Below are 19,492 nucleotides of genomic sequence, written 5' to 3'. Positions count from 1 at the left end.
CGATCTACGAAACTCTAGGCAGCAGAATTAGACTCTTGTTCATGAATTATGAGTCACTGTCAAAGGAGCTCAAACAACAAGGGCCAGACGGAATCTACAGACTTTTTTGGAATTTTCTGTGCTGATTTTTTTCCATTACTATAACTCGTGTGTGGTAGTTCATTGCCGTGTGAGGAAACAGGAAGAACCTGTGTGCTCGTTTTAAACCCTCACATGCACGAAATCTCCTGCACATACAATACAAGCTCTCGTGTATGAAGAACCCTTTGTCGCACAAGCAAAATCATTTTTCAGACTTTGCTGGCGCGAAAACCTTTACATTTTGTCAGTCGTGGGATGGGCACTTGCTCTTTTGTATATAAACTCAAATATCATTGGTTATTCCCTTTTCCCAGAAATCAGTTGTGATTGGCTCCCTTTTATTACGAAGAGCCAAGACAAACTCACCTGTTCTTCGTGAGAGATGACTTCATCAAGGGACCCTATGCATGTGAGTCATTTTTACTTTATTTGTTGCTATTTTTTGTTTTGTTTTTTGCATTTAACAGAGCTGATTCCATACTATATAATGTGTATCTTTGCCAGACACTTAAAAACAGTAAGTTTTCTACAGTTTACTGGCTAGCAGTTGCATTCTTGTGATGTTAGGTAGAACTAAATAGAACAAAGTATCTTTTATGAACTGTATTAATCCAGTAATAAGACTCCAGTAATAAGTGGCAAATCGAGAGCAAGATGGCTGATCAATAGGGGAGGTATGTGCAGAGAACATAGGCTGCTGGTTATTCAACATTACAGCTTAACTTTATTTGTTGTGTATGGTCATCTGCTTGATCCTGTCCTTTGACCCTAAAACACCATGTTGCATGTACTGTAGTATCTTGGCTCATGTATATGTCTTAGACATAGACTGTATTTCAATTAGCATATACTGTACATGCTGTGTACTTGACATTTCGTTTTATATGTTGGGCCTAATAATGGTTTCTCTTTTCATGCATGTTAGGCCAAGTTGCAGGATTCTGCTAGGCATTTGGTTTCCATTTAACACAGTGTGCTAGCTAATGACTCTAGTTCAATATCTTATATTGGTAAGTAAATCCTGTTGCGTGGCATGTCATTATATTAAATATTGCAATTCTGTATTACATTGGAATGTCAAAAAATAATATTGATTTATTGATTTATGTGTAGTATAAGGCCACAAGGACTTCAGTTTTTTAGACAGTTTTAAATTGTTTCTACAGATGAAGGGCAAGTTCAGTGAGAGCCAGTCAAGAGATTCAGCCGCTGGTGACAATTTCCTTGTCATCCCGGTCAAGTGGGGTTCTCAAAAGGGCTCTCTCACAGAGAATTTGCTCCAAATGATGGCACTTCAGAATGTGCTGCAGAATAAAGAACAACATATAATTTAAACAAGCAACAAACACTACAAAGTAATAAGTGATCACCTAGTGATCTTAACCCTTACATGTATTTTGTTTCCTATATTCAATAGAGATCTGCAATTACTCCGGTCAAGTAAGTTGGAATAAAAGCTCTGGCATCACTTCATCTTTATCTTGCATCGTGTTATACTGTGAGAAGGCCACAGACCTTGAAATAAGTGTTCATATCTTTTACATGTTATTTTAATGAAATTTGAGTCTTGGAAAATTTGTTAAAAAACAACAAATTAATTTTCTGAGGTGGTTAATGTTCACTCACATTTGAAGTTAAATCATCTATCCACATGTGTATGACAGCAATGATCTAAAAAGTGTAATCTCTGAAAAGTATCCAGTGAAGAAGGCTAATATGACTCTGGTGCAGTAAACTACAGCTATTAATTACAATTTAGGCACAATTTAGCCCTAAAATCATTGCAGTGGGTGACATGTAGGTAGGAACCCTCGTACAAGGGATGAAAAGCATAATAAAACACAATCAACCACTCACACAGCAATATCTAGACTGATAACAAAATTGCTTTCTCTAAAATGTTTATATTGCATGCTTATTTATATGTACACTAATTTACTTTTTTATGTCAAGTGACATACATTATGCAAACTAAAGATAGTCCCCATATAGCAACTTTGAAATCAGTAGTTAAAAGTCACCAGACAAGTTGCAAACTCCTTTTACTAAGGCTGTAATTTCTTTTCCTCGGCTCACAGCCTTTCAATTAATTATAAAGTGTATTACAAATGCAATGACACACGTCAGATTGGATAGTATATTATATATAAATAAATAGCAGTTCTTAAAGTTCTATAGTAACCTCACAGGAATGCAACAATTAGCTAGTCAACTTCCTGTTTTTATAGTGTCTGGCAAAGATACACAGAACTTACATCCATTATGTAACATTAAATCAGCACTGTTATTATATGAAGAATTAGCAACAAATAAAGTAATAATGACTCACATGCAGAGTGTCCCTTGATGAAGCCTTGTCAGGTGAGTTCGTCATGTTTCTTCGTAATAAAATGGAGTCAATCGCAACTAACTTCCGGGAAAAGGGAGTAACCGATGATATTTGAGGTTACACACAAAACAGAAAGAACCCAACCCCACGACTGACAAAATGAAAAGGTGTTCGTGCAAGCAAAGTTTGACGAATGCTTTGTTCCTGCGGCAGAAATTTCTTCGCACGCGAGTGCTTGTATTGCATTCACAGGAGATTTTCTGCACAAGTTATTTTACCTTACTTGGCTTTAATCTATCGCACGTTCGATTTTTGTCATCGATTTGCCATCATAAGTACACAGCATATTGTGATATTAGGCTATGTTCCAAGAACATCAATACATTTTAGCTGTGGGGCTGCAACCTCTTCTTTTGGGAACCCAACGTTCAATGTTTTAGTGAGTGAACTTTAGCACACATGAAACGTTCAGCTTCCGTTGAATTTACTTATTTCATAAATCCATTCATTTTTTATTTCACTGCAGCTTTTACCCCTGTAGCTTAAAAGCTTAGGAGAAACTTGCAGAAACTTTAGATTTACGGTGGTATCAAAAGCACTTTAGCTATTTAGCCTTCTGCGTTCACTCTGTAGGCCGCATGGACGATGTAAGGTTGGCCTCTAGTAGGATTTTAAAAGCTTTGTTCTACTCTCACGGAAACTCATTGGGGACTATTGTTTTCCATTGAGGAAGTGCACATCCTCATTGAACAATCTCAGAAAGTGTCTAAATAATTAATGGAGATAGGCCAAAACAAAAGAGCAACACTGCACTTTCACACATACAAATCATGCTTTTGTCCATTTTGCTGTATTATATTGAATGAAATATTCATTCAGAAGCAAAAAAATATATAAAACTTGTATCATGGGAGTTTCTTTGGTTGTTTTTGGGACCACACAGTGCATCAATGGCTCGTCTTCTTGTGACACTTTGAAAGCAATCTTTATAAGTGCAACTATAAAAAAACAATAGACTATAAATCTAAGTACATTTTCAACAAGCTGCTGCTTAAACTCTGAAAGTTATTGTTTGCTAGGGTTAGACTTTGAGTGACTGAATGCAAGTGTGTGTCCCCATTTACAATCCAATCTCTATTTATTTGTTTATTTATCACCACACAACCAGGGTGCAATTTATTTCCAATACGTTCGTGTGATAACTACGTGAGTTTGTGAACTCAACAAGGTCAATCAGACTTTTTTATATGTACTGTATGTAAAGCTTACCTGACTGGACTGTTTCCTGCGTCAAGGTCCTGTGCAGTCACGGCTCCTATAATGGTTCCTTGCGGTGTATCCTCGTAAACATCCATTGTGTAGGAGTGTTTACTAAAGACAGGAGGCTCATCCACATCCAGAACGTTGATTTTTACTGTTGCTGTGTCTTTAAACGGGCCGAAACTGTGAAATCGTGGATCCAGGTGCACATTTGAGGCCTCCACTTTAAATGTGTAGGCTTTTTTGGTCTCATAGTCCAGCGGCTGATGAAAAAAAACAAACAATTATTATTGTGAGGGGCGAATTTATGAAGTAGTTGCATCACTTTTGTTACTAACCACCTGATTAGCTTAGTGACTCGTTTCTGTACCAACTAGTAATTGGTACAGCCAATAAACAAGATAGTATTCATGTTTAATTTATGAACTGTTGAAAGTGGTGTGCTTTAAGCACTCTACGCTATGCTGCAATGAGACTTTGTGAGGAAATCACTCGATGATGATGATGATGAAGACGATCAATGCAGTTTGTATAAAAAAAAGCATCAGCTTCTTTTTTATTTCTATGTTTTGTTTCTGCTGTCTATACCACCAGTCATTCTTCTTATTTTATCAAGGTTTTTGTATTCCAAAAAGTTGTTTTCCCCTTTTTCTTCAGGCTATAAAAGGCCAGTAAGATTGAAGAGGATTAGTTTTTTTTTTGTCTGGTAAGTATTAGAAAATAAAGAATTTGAGGTTATTTTGAAAACAAGACTGACTGAACTAGAAAGAAAGAAGCATCCAGTCAAATTGTAAATCTGTATGTAAGTTAAAGGCAGTGAATGTCAGCATGTCTTAACCATGTAAATACTAATATATATATATATATATATATATATATATATATATATATATATATATATATATATATATATATATATATATACTATCAGGAAGACTCGCAGACTTGAGTGAATTTTAAGATGACATTTATTTGATGAATATAAAACAGAAAAGTAATGTCTCTCTTTGGCGTGCCCTGTCTGGCGGTCCAAAGAAGTTATATTCGGAACCGTCATATCATGCCGGAGATAGGATGCAGGGGCGAGCAGCATACCCCCATGCAGGACGGGACTCAACTGGTGGTGGTGGGGTGGTGGAGGTTGCCGTGTTAGCACACTGAAACAGCAATGTGATAAATTGTGAGCAGACTTATAAAGCAATGGCTTACATTTGATTGGCTGGGAATTACTCCGCTAATGGTACAATGATGTACAGCTGCTAGTCTTCCCGCTAGAACTACACTGCGCTTACTTATATATATATATATATATATTTTTTTTTTTTTATTGTATTTTTTTTAATACCATATATATATATATATTTTCAACCATTAAAAGGCCAGTAAGACTGAAGAGGAATCCTTTGTACAGGTAAATATTACAAAAGAGTCATTTTTTTTCATAACCACCAATAACCTCAAACCTTCAAGTGGTTGTAGTATATTCTTATTTTCAAAATAATGTCAATAATATTAGCAAGTATCATAATAGGACTGATCCTCTGCTAAATCTCTGATATGCTTACAAGAAGTGTAACGGACTCGCCTTAAACGCAATCAGTATTGCATTTTAGCACTTTATTCTGTTGCTTTTCACTTTGCATGTACAGACACATTATTATTTCTCTTCACATACTACAAACTGATAAAGACAGTAGGCTCATAGCTGATGTAAAGAGCTTGTTTTTATTTACATTAATCAAGAAATGAGTGCTGAAGACCCTGAAGAAATGGCAGACGATAATCTTCAGACACCTGTGATAACAAAACACTCCTTTTCTCCAAACCTTGAAGAAATAAGACTTCATCCTAAGTCTACTTTGAACTAGTACGTTGTGAACATGTATATAAATGTAAATTAAAAGCTGGAAATGTCAGCATGACTTTACCATGTAAATATCATGTTTTCCAAGCTAAACCCATAACAAGTCCAAATGGTGGATTTACAGTACATACAATATTCTTTGCGTTTTGCAACTTTGGGCTGATTGAGCGACCATCCTGCCGATCACAGGCGAGTTTCATTAGCTGAAACAACCCTTATGTTTAATTTTAAGCGTTCAAACAGTCTAATCAACGAGGCTCCATTAATTTCTACAAAGTTGCTTTCAACAATGCTCATTTATCCATGTTTTTATTATCGGCATTGATGTTGATCTAAATTAATAATCTAGAGGGGAGGAACACACAAACACGAGTTATTTATTGGCATATCATTCTTGATTGACAGCATTATGTGAAATGCACTGCAGAAAAAAACAAAAACAAAGGACAATCCTTCTTTTAAGCACACATTGTACATTGTGGGGTTTAAAATAGCACCTTCTTCATTATACAGTCTTCATTAAGTTATACTTTTTACATTATATTTGTGAGGTAATAGTTTGATCGGTTGTTTTTGCCAATTTAAGCAGATTACTTGATCTGTATTAGTTATGTAAAGCTATTTTTAATATCAGCTCCTCTTTTTTATCTCTATGTTGGTGTGCAGTTGACAAACTGTAAGGAAAATATATATTTACTTTGTTCTTATAATGCTTAAAACCTTTACTAGTCTCTTTGTAGGTCTGTAGACATACACATTTTAAAGGATTAAAATTTACTTTTGATCGTTGAGTCAGTGACTAACTCATTTCACACAAGACAGTCATTTGTCACCACATTCTGGGATTACCTGAAATGGTCACTGAATCATTAAATGGATCTGAACGAAATTGGGTGAACATAGTCAAAACACTCAAGTTACTTGGATACATTTAAATCCCACAAGCACAGAGTAAACAATAAAATTGTGCACATGCACAATTGTCATTATTGTAATTTATTAAATAATGTATTCAGGACCAGCTTGTGCTCAGTCTTGTATTCAGTCATGTGTGAAACAGAAGCAAGTGCTCCACAAGATGGCATTTATTTTTGCAGCTAATTTTGCTATTATTTTGCAAAACTTGTAACAATAATAATAATAAAATACTACAAATATTAAAAGTAAATAATACGTTTATATTAATATAATTAATATATCATAAGTAGATATTAATATAAAATGTCATATATTAATACTGCACTGTAAGTGTTGGATCTGTGCAAGCCATGCTATGTTATGTTGTTATGTTATGTTATGTTGTTATGCTATGTTATGTTGTTATGTTATGTTGTTATGTTACGTTACGTGCATTTTTGCTGCTAAAACAAACCTTGTTTTATTTTAGTTTTTTATTCTTGTAATTATTATAGATTCTGAACCATAATGATCAGGGGGAAAGTGTATATACTAGTTTTACTTGATGTTACACACATTTCAATATAATCATGCTGGATGCAGTCACTTATTGTTAAATCTTTGGACTCTGCATTGTCAAATGACATACAGGTGTTGGCAACACAGGAACAAATTAAATATATTTGATTTCATTATGTCTGCATTCAGTTCGACCATGTTGCTTTTATTATTAATTCATTGTCCAGGTACAGTAAAGGAAAACGCCAAACAAACAATTTGCAGGAAGCAAATGTGGAAAGACTTGTTGCACAATTACCATGAAAAGCTCCCGATAGAAATGGCGGAAGGAAACAATGAGCATAGGCCAACACACAGTCATTTACTTTGAAAAATTATTCCTGATAAGTTTGATTCAAACAAACTGTTTAAATTATTTCAATATTTTTTATATTATATAAATGTATAATATTTAATTTTACTCAGTATAAAATTTGGCCAATTAATGCCAAAGAAAATAGCTGTGTGCTTTCCCTTTTACCAAACTGTATTGTTTAAAACATCATTTTCATACATATTTATATAGGCCTAATTGCTGTTTCTATCATCACTTTTATTCACATGTATTTTATACTTATGTTAGTCAATTGTTGTATATGTTTAAAATTATACTTATTAAACAATTGCTATTTGAGAAATGCTGTAAAAAAATTTTTCAAGTGATTTCTTGTACATGTATTATAATGAGATGCTATAAAGATGTATAATTTATGTACTGTATTATAAAATATAATAAAAATGCAATATAACTTTTAGGCTTAACATCTATTTTAAAAGGTAACAATAATAAACCGTACGTGGTTACATGCAGAAATGAACATGGGCCAGCTCTGGTGCGCTGTCCACTATAGTTTCGGGCCGGTTCTGGCTTAACTCCGGCAGCGTCGGCGCACCACCGCCTGCCACATCTGGGCCGATTTATTCCGTCTGGAATCGGGGAGTGAGTAAACAGGCATTCGCTCCAGGTAAAGGAGATGGGAGCGGGCCAAAGGGATAGGCTCTGTTAGTTGAGATTCTAATCGGAGCTGGTCGGAGTATATTTTGCTACCTGGGACGCAACGCCATACATATTTGAATTAAGTAATTGTCATTATTTTTAAAAACACTGTAAATTGTAAGGATATGCAAATTTGTCATACTATAAATTGTGCTTTATTCACAAAAAAACAGCGCTATTTGCCTGGCACAATTCCTTTGCGCTATTAACACCCTTGGAAAATAGGTTTTGTTCAAAAGAGACATTTGTGTATAGTTTATAGAAATTATGACAGCAGTGATTCATCAAATAACGGAGAAGAGTGTTATAAACAGTGTTTAAAAACAACGCAGACAGCATGTACAAACAAATGACGCAATCAGTGAGCAGGTTAAGTGAGAGAAAAAAGTATGCCAACATCTTTTACAGTATGCTGGACACCCACTGAGGTTTCTATTACTTTATAATTTATTTATTTACTCTTTATCTTTTGCAGAAATTGCTCCCTTTGATCATTTCATAAATGGGGGCCCTTTATCAGATCTCAAGTGTGCCTTTATCAGTCTGTCTGGAGTTTGTCACAACTGCTTTCAGGCATGTCGAACAAACAAGTCAAATTGTCTTTCATGCTCCCTTGCTTATTTTCTTCTGATTTCTGGGTTATTTATAGTCCTTTTTTTTTTTTTTTTTTGCTGAAATACAGTATATTTTGGATTCTCATTTCATTGCTTCTAAATCAAAGCTTATCTATCATCAATATGACAGCCGTAAAATGTGTGTGTTTGTGTTTGTATGACTATAGTCTTGCAGCCTGAGAAGCACAATATAGAATCCTATTGTACAATCATCCCTGTCTCTCTCTTGCGATCGATCTGTCTCTCTGGGAGATATAGAAATGGCGGAGGAGACAAAGATCACATATCTGGCCTATATACGGTTTCCATCATGAGCAATTTAGTTTGGTACTATCTAAGATGAAAACAAACACCACAGGTATAAAATAATGGCACCCACAGATCAGAAAATATATGGCTAATGCACTGTTAGAGTTCTGTATGGCAGAAACATGTGTTTTGCCCTTCGACATTGTAGTATTTCCATAGCAAACAGCTTTCAAGCTGAGAGAGAGGGGAATGCATTTTTGGGGGTTATGTTCCGAGTGCCATCATCCAATCATTTGGTATTTGGGAGTATCAGATGACGATATAATATATATTTATATATATATTTATTTATTTCCTGTTGTTCCAAACCCATACACTGTTTTTTTAAAGGGGGATTTTAAACAGAAGGGGAAACTCTGTGACACTCTTTGTGCATTTGATGATGGTGTATGGATTACAGTTAGGGTTCTTTTATGATTTATTGGTCATTTTTTGGAGCTTGTTAGCCTGTGGGAAAGAGTCTGTATAGAGATTCTTAATCTCTCTCTCTCTCTCTATATATATATAAAAATATAATATTTTTTCTGCATATGGATTTGAAACAACATGAGTGAGTAAATAATGACAGATCTTTAATTTTTGGGTGAAAATTTAAGTAATAAAAACTAACTAAATAAAAAAACCAATTAAAATGGTGCTAATTAGATTCCCAATAAGTTAATTTCCATAAACTGTGAACTCCCCAGATCTATCTATAAGGGGTGCTTTTATATATATATATATAGAGAGAGAGAGAGAGAGAGAGAGAGAGAGAGAGAGAGAGAGAGAGAGAGAGAGAGGCTTAAAACATATTTATTTTATCATTTATCATATGTCAATCCAATATGTCATCCAAAAAACTACAAAAATATAAATAAATTAAAAATAAATTAAAACACAATCCCATCAATACAGATTGCAGCCCTTTCATTACATCTTTACAACCAACATTTCGTCCTCCCCAACCTCACACAAAAAACCTCCCACTGACCACACTGCAGAAAAATCCATAATATTATTAACTAGTTTGAAATAAGCATACTCAATTTTAATTCGAGCAGTCACCATCCCTTTCAGAACTCTCTCTGCATCAACTGAACCAGTTCCCAAAATCCTGTTTTTACGTGTCTTCCAAATTGCCATCTTAGCTGTTCCCACAAGGTAATTTAATAAAACCACTTTCCTTCGATCACTGACTTTGTACTTTGGACCACTAATAAAAACTTGACAAGAAAATTCCTCACCCATGCTTTCGAAACAAACCTCTAAAAAGTTAAAAAGATCTCTTAACCTCTCACACTGGATAAACAAGTGATCAACCGTTTCCTCCGTTCCACAAAAAGGACATTCCCTCCCTACTTCTGGATTCAGGTGCGCCACGTGTCTGTTCAGTAGCTATTATACCATACATCAGTCTCCACTGTAAATCTGCAGTACGCTTCTCAATAGGAGGTTTGTACAGAGATCTCCAGCACCCTCTGAAGTCCGGCCCAAACACTTCTGTCCACCTCCATGTTTTAACCCTTCTCAAAACAGTTTGATGAGACATTTTAACACACACAATGTATAATGCCTTTTTGCCAATGTCTTGAAAAAATCCCAACTCTGGGGTTTTAAAGGACACAAAAGAATCCTCATCATCCGGCCTTTCCCGTGCAGCAGAGACCCGTAATGCTGGAACTCTGTAGCTCCATCCCTGCGAAGGCTCCCAGTGCTTCTCTACAGGCTCCAGGCAGTGCTGACTGTATTTCCTCCAACATCCGATCCAAGAGACGTAAAGAACGTATTCCTGTCCTGTGCTGAATTGAAATTGCCGTCCTCCACCCATTGCCATCCCTTAGGTGTTCGATCTTTGTACATCCCGCTCTGACCAGACAGTTCCTCACACTGCTTGAAGACAAAATATTTGTTTGTATCCAAGAGTTGTGAAACAGGGGTTCTCCCATAATCCAGTCCTGTGGTCGCAACAACTCTCTGGTCACAGAAAACGTCATGTTCCACACTTTTAGCATTGATTGGTAGAATGAAGTCAAGTGATTAAAATCCAGTTCATTAACCTTCAGTAAAAACAGCTGCTTGTCGTATCCCAGATTCGATGTTCTTCTCAACAGAGCGCATGCCACATCCGTCCACCCCACGTCCTCCTCATACAGCAGTCTCTGAGCTGCCTGTAATCGAAAGGTGCTGATCCTACTCCTTACGTCAACCAAACCTTGTCCCCCTCTTGAGTTGGAAGATACAGAGCTGCCGCAGGAATCCAATGCTGTCCTGACCAAAAGAACTCCACCAGTTTCCTCTGGATACTTTTAACAATGTCATCTGGTGGCTCTAAAATGTTGAGTCTGTGCCATAACATGGAGGCGGCCAGGTTATTTGTAACCAAAACTCTACCCCTGTAGGATAGCTCTGGCAATAGCCATTTCCATTTAGACAACATAGCAGACACCTTCTCCAGCAAACCCTCCCAGTTCCTTCCTCTATAATTTTCTACTCCTAAAAACACTCCAAGAATTTTAATACCTTCTCTTCCCCAATGCAATCCCCCAGGAAGTGGAGGTGGCCCACCATTTTCCCACTGGCCCACAATAAAACCATTACTTTTCCCCAATTGACTTTAGCTGAAGACGCTTTCTCGTAGACATCCAAACTCTCACATAATATTTGCATATCTTCTTGCCCAGTGACAAAAATAGTTACATCATCAGCATAAGCCGACACAAAAAATCTCGACTCCCTTGGGTCACCTGGGACCATAAAACCCCTTAATCCATTTCTTAATTTGCATAACAGGGGCTCAATTGCTAGGCTATAGAGTTGCCCTGAGAGAGGACACCCCTGTCGAATACCTCTTTTCACCGCCAATGGATAAGTCAAACCATTCCCCATCTTAAGCATTATTGAAGCCCCTTTATACATCAATTGGATCCATGAAATAAAGCAATTCCCAAACCCAAAAGATTCCAAGACTTTGAAAATGTACTCATGACCCACCCGATCGAAAGCTTTCTCCTGATCAATAGACAAAAAACCAACATTGCAATTTTCATTAATAGACACATCAATAACATCTCTTATTAAAAACAGATTGTCCATGATTGTACGACCCGAATACAATAAGTTTGCTCTCCTTTGACCACAATATGTAAGTATTTTTTTAACCTATTGGCTAAAACTTTTGCCAATATTTTATAGTCCGAGCACATCAAAGAAACAGGGCTCAATTTTTTAAAAAACCTAGATCTCCATTTTTTGGTAAGAGAGAGATCACAGCCCTCTGACAGCTAGTTGGCAACATTCCCTTTTCAAAACATTCACAACAAACTTCATAAAAGTCTTCACCTAAAACAGTCCAAAAGTCTTGTAAAATTCAGCAGGCAAACCATCTATTCCTGGTGCACGCCCTGTGGAGAGTTGCTGAACTGCATCTGAAAGTTCGTTAAGGCTGATCATGGTGTCAAGCTTTTTCTTATCCTCAGGTTGCAACTTTGGAAGTCCTTGTAATAATTGTACCATGTTCCCAGAGTCACAGTCAGTATGTCCATACAAATCAGCATAAAAATCCATTGCCATTTTCCTCATTTCTGTTGGATTTGATGTTAAAGTTCCATTTTCCTTGCGCAGGTGAAGTATGCGCTTTTGTTGTGCAACTTTCCGCTCAAGATTAAAAAAATAAGAAGTGGGAGAGTCGATGTCCTTGATGGAAGAAATTCTTGCTCTAATTAAAGCCCTTCGCTCTTTCCTCTAAGATGGATCTTAATTCAAGTTTCTTATTCCTTAAATCATTGGAAGCACCCAAAACATTTACATCCATCACATTTTCCATACCAATGATTTCTTTCTCCAACTGCTCAATTTTCTTTTTAACACACACAGTAGTATTATAGGAAAAATTTTGACAAAAAACCTTTATCTGTGCTTTCCCCACCTCCCACCATTGTGTTATTTTTTCAAAATTACCTTTATTCAACTGCCACAATTTCCAAAAATCACCAAACTTTTCACAAAAAGACCTATCCTGCAGCAATTTAGTATTGAAATGCCAGTAAAACCTTGGACGTGCTAAAGTAATAATGTTAAAATCTATGGTTGCAATATGATGATCCGAAAAACCGTTAGGGAAAATATTAGCATTGGATACTCTATTCATACTTGTTTTACTTATATATATTCTATCTAATCTTGCTCCAGTTACATTAGAGTCTAGTATTTTAACCCATGTATACTGTCTAATTCTCTTATTCATGTTCCTCCACACATCCATCAACTCAAATTCATCAATAATATTCTGAAGAGCATTACTAGAAGGTGGATGAGACTCCTCTCTGTTCCTGTCTAAAAGAAAATTTGTAGTGCAATTCCAATCCCCACCCATTATGATGCAAGAATCATTATCACATTTTCTTAATGCACTCTGCAACTTCCTAAACACATCCACACGATCTGAGCCATTGTTTGGAGCATAAACATTTATAAAAATAAATTTTAATTCATTTATTTCTCCAGCAACCATTAAAACTCTACCCTTATCTATTTCTTCAGTTGACAACATTTTCAGGTTCAAATTTTTTGAGAAAAGAATAGCTACTCCAGCACTCAAATTTGAGCCGTGACTGAAGACGCTCTCCCCTACCACCATCTACACCACTCTAATTCATTATTACAGTCTGTATGTGTTTCTTGCAAAAAGAAACACTTACATTCTTAATATTGATTAATTCTGCCACCATTGCTCTCTTGCTCCTGTCTCTCCCTCCGTTAATATTTAGAGAAGCTACCCTTATCATCTCCATAGAAATTATAAAGAGATAGAAAAGAGAGAGAGAAAAAATGAAGAGTGTAGTAAAGCCATCCTGAGTGATATATAAACCATTGATTCAATTATTTGAATTTACGTTTTATAGGGGTTTTACCCCTTCAGCAGTTTTGCAAGAAATTTTTTAAACGAAATCTCTTTCACCGACTGAGTTCATCTTCTCCAACCTTCCTCTGCCAATAACAAACAGAAGTCTCAAACCTCTTCAGATCAGAAAAATGATTCCGTACATCAACAGGTTTTCCAAAGGTTTCGTCTAGGAATTTATTTATTTCATCTAGTGAATAAACCTGCTCACAGCTTAATTGTGAAACATCTGACACATCTGAGAAATCAGATAACCCACCACCATCATCATCATCATCATCACCATCGTCATCCATCTCCTCATCAACCATATCTGATTGCACCTTCTTAATCAAAGATACTATCTTTCCTCTTTCCAAAACATCACCTTTCAAACCGCTTGCATCATCATTCGTCTGGCTTGTATTCTCTGAACTCTCCACAGTATCACCCTGCCCAGACCCTTGTACCACAGTATCACCCTGCTCAGACCCCTGTACCACAGTGCTTCCCTCAACAGCCACATCGGTTACAACATTAACTTTCTTCATTTTTCCTTGTTTTGTCTTACTACCAGAAGCTTCCTCTGTATCTTTCTCATTATTAGGGGACGGGTCTTCTATTATCATTCCTTCCTTCAAGTTTGAATCCACATTCTGATCCTCATTATTCACCACTGCTGCTTCATTTAGATTTGGTACACTACTCTTTTGCACTTCATTTTCCTTCCTCTTATCTGAAATATTGCTAGGGCCTGCTTCATTCTCAAGTTCAGCTCTATGAGGACAAGACAGCCTAACATGTCCAATACTCCCGCACTCAAAACACCGCATCTCTCCCGTGCTCGCGTACATCATGTACGACTTGCCCTCAAAAACACAGCGAAAGGAGATATTCAGTGTCGGTTCATTTAAAAACATGTACACCTGTCGCCTAAACGACAACACATGTTTTAAAGCGGCATTTTTACAGCCGAGTGAAACAGTTCTAATTCCACTGGCAAGTTTTCCAAATCGAGAAAGCTCTCGCTCAATGTCCGCGTCAGGAATAAAAGTCGGAACGTTAGAAACCGTCACCTTCGTCGTGATTGAAACTAGAGGTTGAACAGAAACAAAAGTGCCACTTACCGATATCCCGCTCTCGATCAAACCATGAACCAGATTCTCTTCCTTCAAAAATACCACAACGGCCTTGTTCATCCGAGACGCCGAAATGATGTTCTCATGCCCCACGCGCTCTGCCACGTCCAGCAACACATCCTCTACAGGCACACCTGCCTGGGTCACACACCTGATCCCATGCCGGAGCGACAGGCCTGACGCCTGCACACTCGCGTGAGTGTGAGACGCCATCCCTACCTCCGACACGAGACAACTCTCACGGAAAACAAACTCAGTGTTTTTTTTGTTTGTTTTTTTGTTTTTTTTTTATATATAATTTTCTTTGTACTTTTTCTTTATCAATTAAAATAATCAAAAACAAGAAAAAGCAAGAAAGTGAAAATTTTTGAAACTTCCCTCTCACCTAGATCACCCTCCCATGTAATGTAATACACCCTCCCTGTAATAAATTCACTGTAAGTCGCTTTGAATAAAAGCGTCTGCCAAATGCATAAATGTAAATATATATAAGCACCCCTTTTTCCATTCTACTCCCTGCTCAGTCAATCTCCACTTTAACTTTCACTTTCTTCTTCTTTTGTTTTTGGTGATTCACATTCTTGATGCATATCGCCATCTACTGAGCACGGAGAAGAATTTCTAGCAAAAATGTACTTAAATATTGATCTGTTTCTCACCCACACCTATCATATCACTTCTGAAGACATGGATTTAACAACTATAGTCACATGGATTTGTAACAAGGCAGGCGAAGAATGAGGATCTAAATGCAGCTTTATTTACAAAAGAATAAACAAACTAACTCAGAATAAAATGTAAACCAAAACACAGGGAACCAAGCACAGAGCATAATACAATACATGCAAAGACTGACAAACTAACCAAGGGATACAAGGGCTAAATACACAAAGGAAAACATGGAATACCCGGGGAAACAATCAGGGAGAATCAATCATGAAATAAAAACTAACTACAAGAACTACAACACTAACACAGGAAACAGGAACAGGGAACTACACAATAATTTCAACATAAAAGTCTAGATATAGAAAGGGAATATATGACAGGATTAGGCTTTTTTTAAGATGCCTTTATGTGCTTTTTGGAGTGTCAAGATTTTGGCATCCATTCACTTGCATTGTATGGACCTACAGAGCAGAAATATTCTACTGAAAATCTTAATTTGTGTTCTGAAGAAAGAAAGTCATAGACATCTGGGATGGCATGAGGGTGAGTAAATAATGAGAGAATTTTCAGTTTTGAGTTAACTATTTCTTTAAGTAGCAAATGGGGGGGTCCTCCTTTTGAGATACAATGTTCATCATTGATTTAGTTATTGTACCTTTTAAGCCCAGAATTAGTTGTGTTCTCATTCAAATGCATGGTGCACAATTTTCTGAAGTTTGTGACTGGTGGAATATTCCACCTGAAATATTGCTCTACAAAGATTGACACTTTACTATCAGGCATTAGAAAAAACATGATAAAGGCTAAACATAATTATAAATTATTTTATCATCTCTACTTTCCTGGTAATTTATCATACAAATTAACACTCTCTCGATATTATAAAAATATTATTATACATTTTTTAATTACATGAATACTTTTAAAGCTACTAAAGTTATTCAGCCAAAAGTAGTGAGTGGTTTTCTCGTTTCCTTGATATTGTTTGATAAATAGCCTTTATATGACATAGCCTAATAGACAGTGCTCAATTCGGTTACATGTACACTTCAAGTACAACATTTTATATGTTGTCCAAAAACATACGTTCACTTTCGACCAAACCGACTGCGTTTACATTAATGCCTCATCAAGACGGGCATTGGCGTAATTATAAAGTGTATTTGATCGTTTAGGTGCATAACCGCAATAGCGCTAAAACATTAGTGCCTGTCAATCAAACAGCACACAGTGACAGACGTCAGGAAATAAAAAGTCAATCTTTTATATTTTATCTAGTTGTCTTGCTATCGCGATTTATGTAATGAACACCCCTGTTCTAGATGTAGAATATAGGCTAAGCATGGAAAATGACTGAAAAGTTTATCATCGATATTGCAGACATCTCTCTTTTTTTTAGATAAACATCAAGATTTTTTTATCACCCAGCCCTATTGATAACATTGCCTTAATCTCTCACATCAAACCCAATAATCTACATTATAGACACAGAATCTAGAAAGCAGAAATATGAAATTTACCTCGATATGTTCCTTCAAATTAGAGGCAGGATTAATGCTGATATCTGGCTTGAGCAAGTTAAACTCACATGACACGATCAAGCAATTGGCCTTTTTCACTGTGAAAAGCCCTTTTAGGTGCAGCCGTGATGTTCAGGTGTTGAACTGTGTTTGAGGCATCCTCCATATACATATCAGTTGGCGCCGGATCTGCAGCTGCCATTCAAGTTTTTTACACACGATTTGATATGACGGGAGTCACAAGACTCTCTCTAGCCAATCATGTTGATAGATAAATATTAAATCAGGACAGGGAAGTAGCGAACACAGACATTGGGAAAATAGTGCAGTAAAAGTAATGTTACAGCACTTAAAATGTACTCAAGTAAAAGTATACAATTTTTAAACTACTTAAAAAAGTACAATTCTTGGGAAAAAGTAGTTAATTACAGTAACTTGAGTATTTATAATTTGTTACATTACACCCCTATTTACAATGTGAATCAGATTTCCATTTTAGTTGTCACAGCAGATCGTAATGTAAGGTGAAATGGCTGAACCAGACATGGCATCTCCCTGGCCGTCCGTGTCCAGTATTGATGGTGGATGGACATGAATGGGGATTAAAAGTCAGAGGAAGCTGCAGGATTATTGGAGGTGAGGAGGTTTAGCCGTAGAAGAATGTCAAGAGCACCATTGCCCTTTTAGTATGTGTGAGTGGCCACATCAACCCTGTATAGCCTCGGTTAATGACTTTACACCAAGATAATGAAAGATATAGAGGGAAAAAGAGAGAGAAAATATGTTGGAAGGGTAATTACAGTGACTAAGAACAAATGAAAGGATCTTCAAGAGTGTCACCAGTCGTGATCAAACTGAATCACAATATGACGAATATACTTTAAATCAGTTACAGTTCAGTCTCAGATTTACATTGTTGCCATGAGTACGGAGCCCAACGTTTTGAGAGCACCACAGAAGCACAGTGTTTACACTCTCAGAAAAAAAGGTCAAGTTTAAGGTTCAAGGCCATCACTGGGGTGTGCACTTGTTTTGGGTTCATAATTTTACCCTTAAGGAGACAAAAAGGGAAGTTCTTGTCATAAACATGCATGTTCCTAAAGGTAAACAACAGGTCCTTAGGGTAAAATTATGTACACTACACAAATTATTATTTTAACTAGATGTATAATAAAGGTCCTCGTGAGGGTACCACCCCAGTGCTAGCCCTTGACATAAATAACAATTCTTTATGAAGTAAATAAGATAATATATACACATTTCCATAAATGTGCACACTGTTGGACTAAATGTTCTACTGGAAGCCTGCCAAGGATAACTCGTATGGAGATTACATAATTAAATATGTGCCTGCGTCTTTATAACGGTTTCATTTTCATAACTCTCGCTTTGATATTTTGTTGACATGAATTAAGAAATTACTCAGGCAGTAACACTTCTATTGTGAAACATTGGCTAAATAGCAAAGCTGAAGTATTAGATTAAATTAAATAAGATTAAATAAGAAGTGTATGTTAATAACATACATTTAATGCAAACAATACCGATCGCAAGACCGTCGGCGATACCTGCCAGTGAAGATTCAAACGATACCTTTTTCCTGAAAGTGTACACTTTTCTGAGGAAATTGTCTCTGCATATTAAGCTGGGATATGAGAAAGCATTTAAACATCAAAAAATAAGACATAAAAAAGAGACAACAAAAGTGACTACAGTGCCACATCAGTTACAGTGCCACACAGTATACACTGTCCTTTAAATAAACACTAACACGAACATATACACTGTCCAAACATTTAACCTAACTTACTAAACTACAACTAATTATTACAAGGTTCTCTGGAATCCTTAATTTCTTATTGGTCAATTGCAGCATCCAGCGGTCTGATTTTTCAGAATAATGTCTGAACATCCAGGATTAAGTGACATTTCATCAGTCATCGAGGATTTGTGAGACATCTTTCCTACCTCTCGTACCACTCTGTGATCTCTGGTCAAATTTATAATGCATTTTAAAGGAATTATAATGCATTAGTAATGTCTCATAATACACAATATAAATATTTGTAACCACAATTATAATACATTATAATTAGGGCTGTCGATTTAACGCGTTAATTCAGTGCGATTAATTTAATAAAAAATAAAGCGTAAAAAATGTTGTAATTTTGTAATGATTGTAATAAGGAAGATTCCTGAGATATGCAAGCTTGTAGTACCACCTGTTTACTCCAGTGGGCAGTAATTGAAATTTCAGCTGTGTGACAACGCAAAGTTTATACAGTGAAGAAAACAACCAGACAGCACAAAACAGACATGCGTTACGTTCTTGTGTTCAAAACACTTGATGGAGCGCAAATCCGAACTAAGGGATCTCAAGATGTGTTCTAAGTATTA

General features: G+C 36.3%; 1 protein-coding gene across 2 annotated transcripts in view; it reads right to left on the bottom strand.

Moving 5' to 3' along the window:
* LOC127626436 (cadherin-12) overlaps positions 1-19,492 on the bottom strand; it is a 221,021-nt gene that overhangs the window by 35,045 nt on the left and 166,484 nt on the right. For both annotated transcript variants that reach the window (XM_052102204.1, XM_052102205.1), the window contains one exon: positions 3,680-3,933. In XM_052102204.1, coding sequence (XP_051958164.1) covers positions 3,680-3,933 — 254 coding nt within the window. The remainder of the gene's footprint in view (positions 1-3,679; positions 3,934-19,492) is intronic.

The sequence above is a fragment of the Xyrauchen texanus genome, chromosome 33 (genome assembly GCF_025860055.1).
Source record: "Xyrauchen texanus isolate HMW12.3.18 chromosome 33, RBS_HiC_50CHRs, whole genome shotgun sequence".
NCBI classification, from domain to species: Eukaryota; Metazoa; Chordata; class Actinopteri; order Cypriniformes; family Catostomidae; genus Xyrauchen; species Xyrauchen texanus.
Note: the sequence above shows the minus strand (reverse complement) of the source record. Positions and strands in the feature narration are given on the sequence as shown.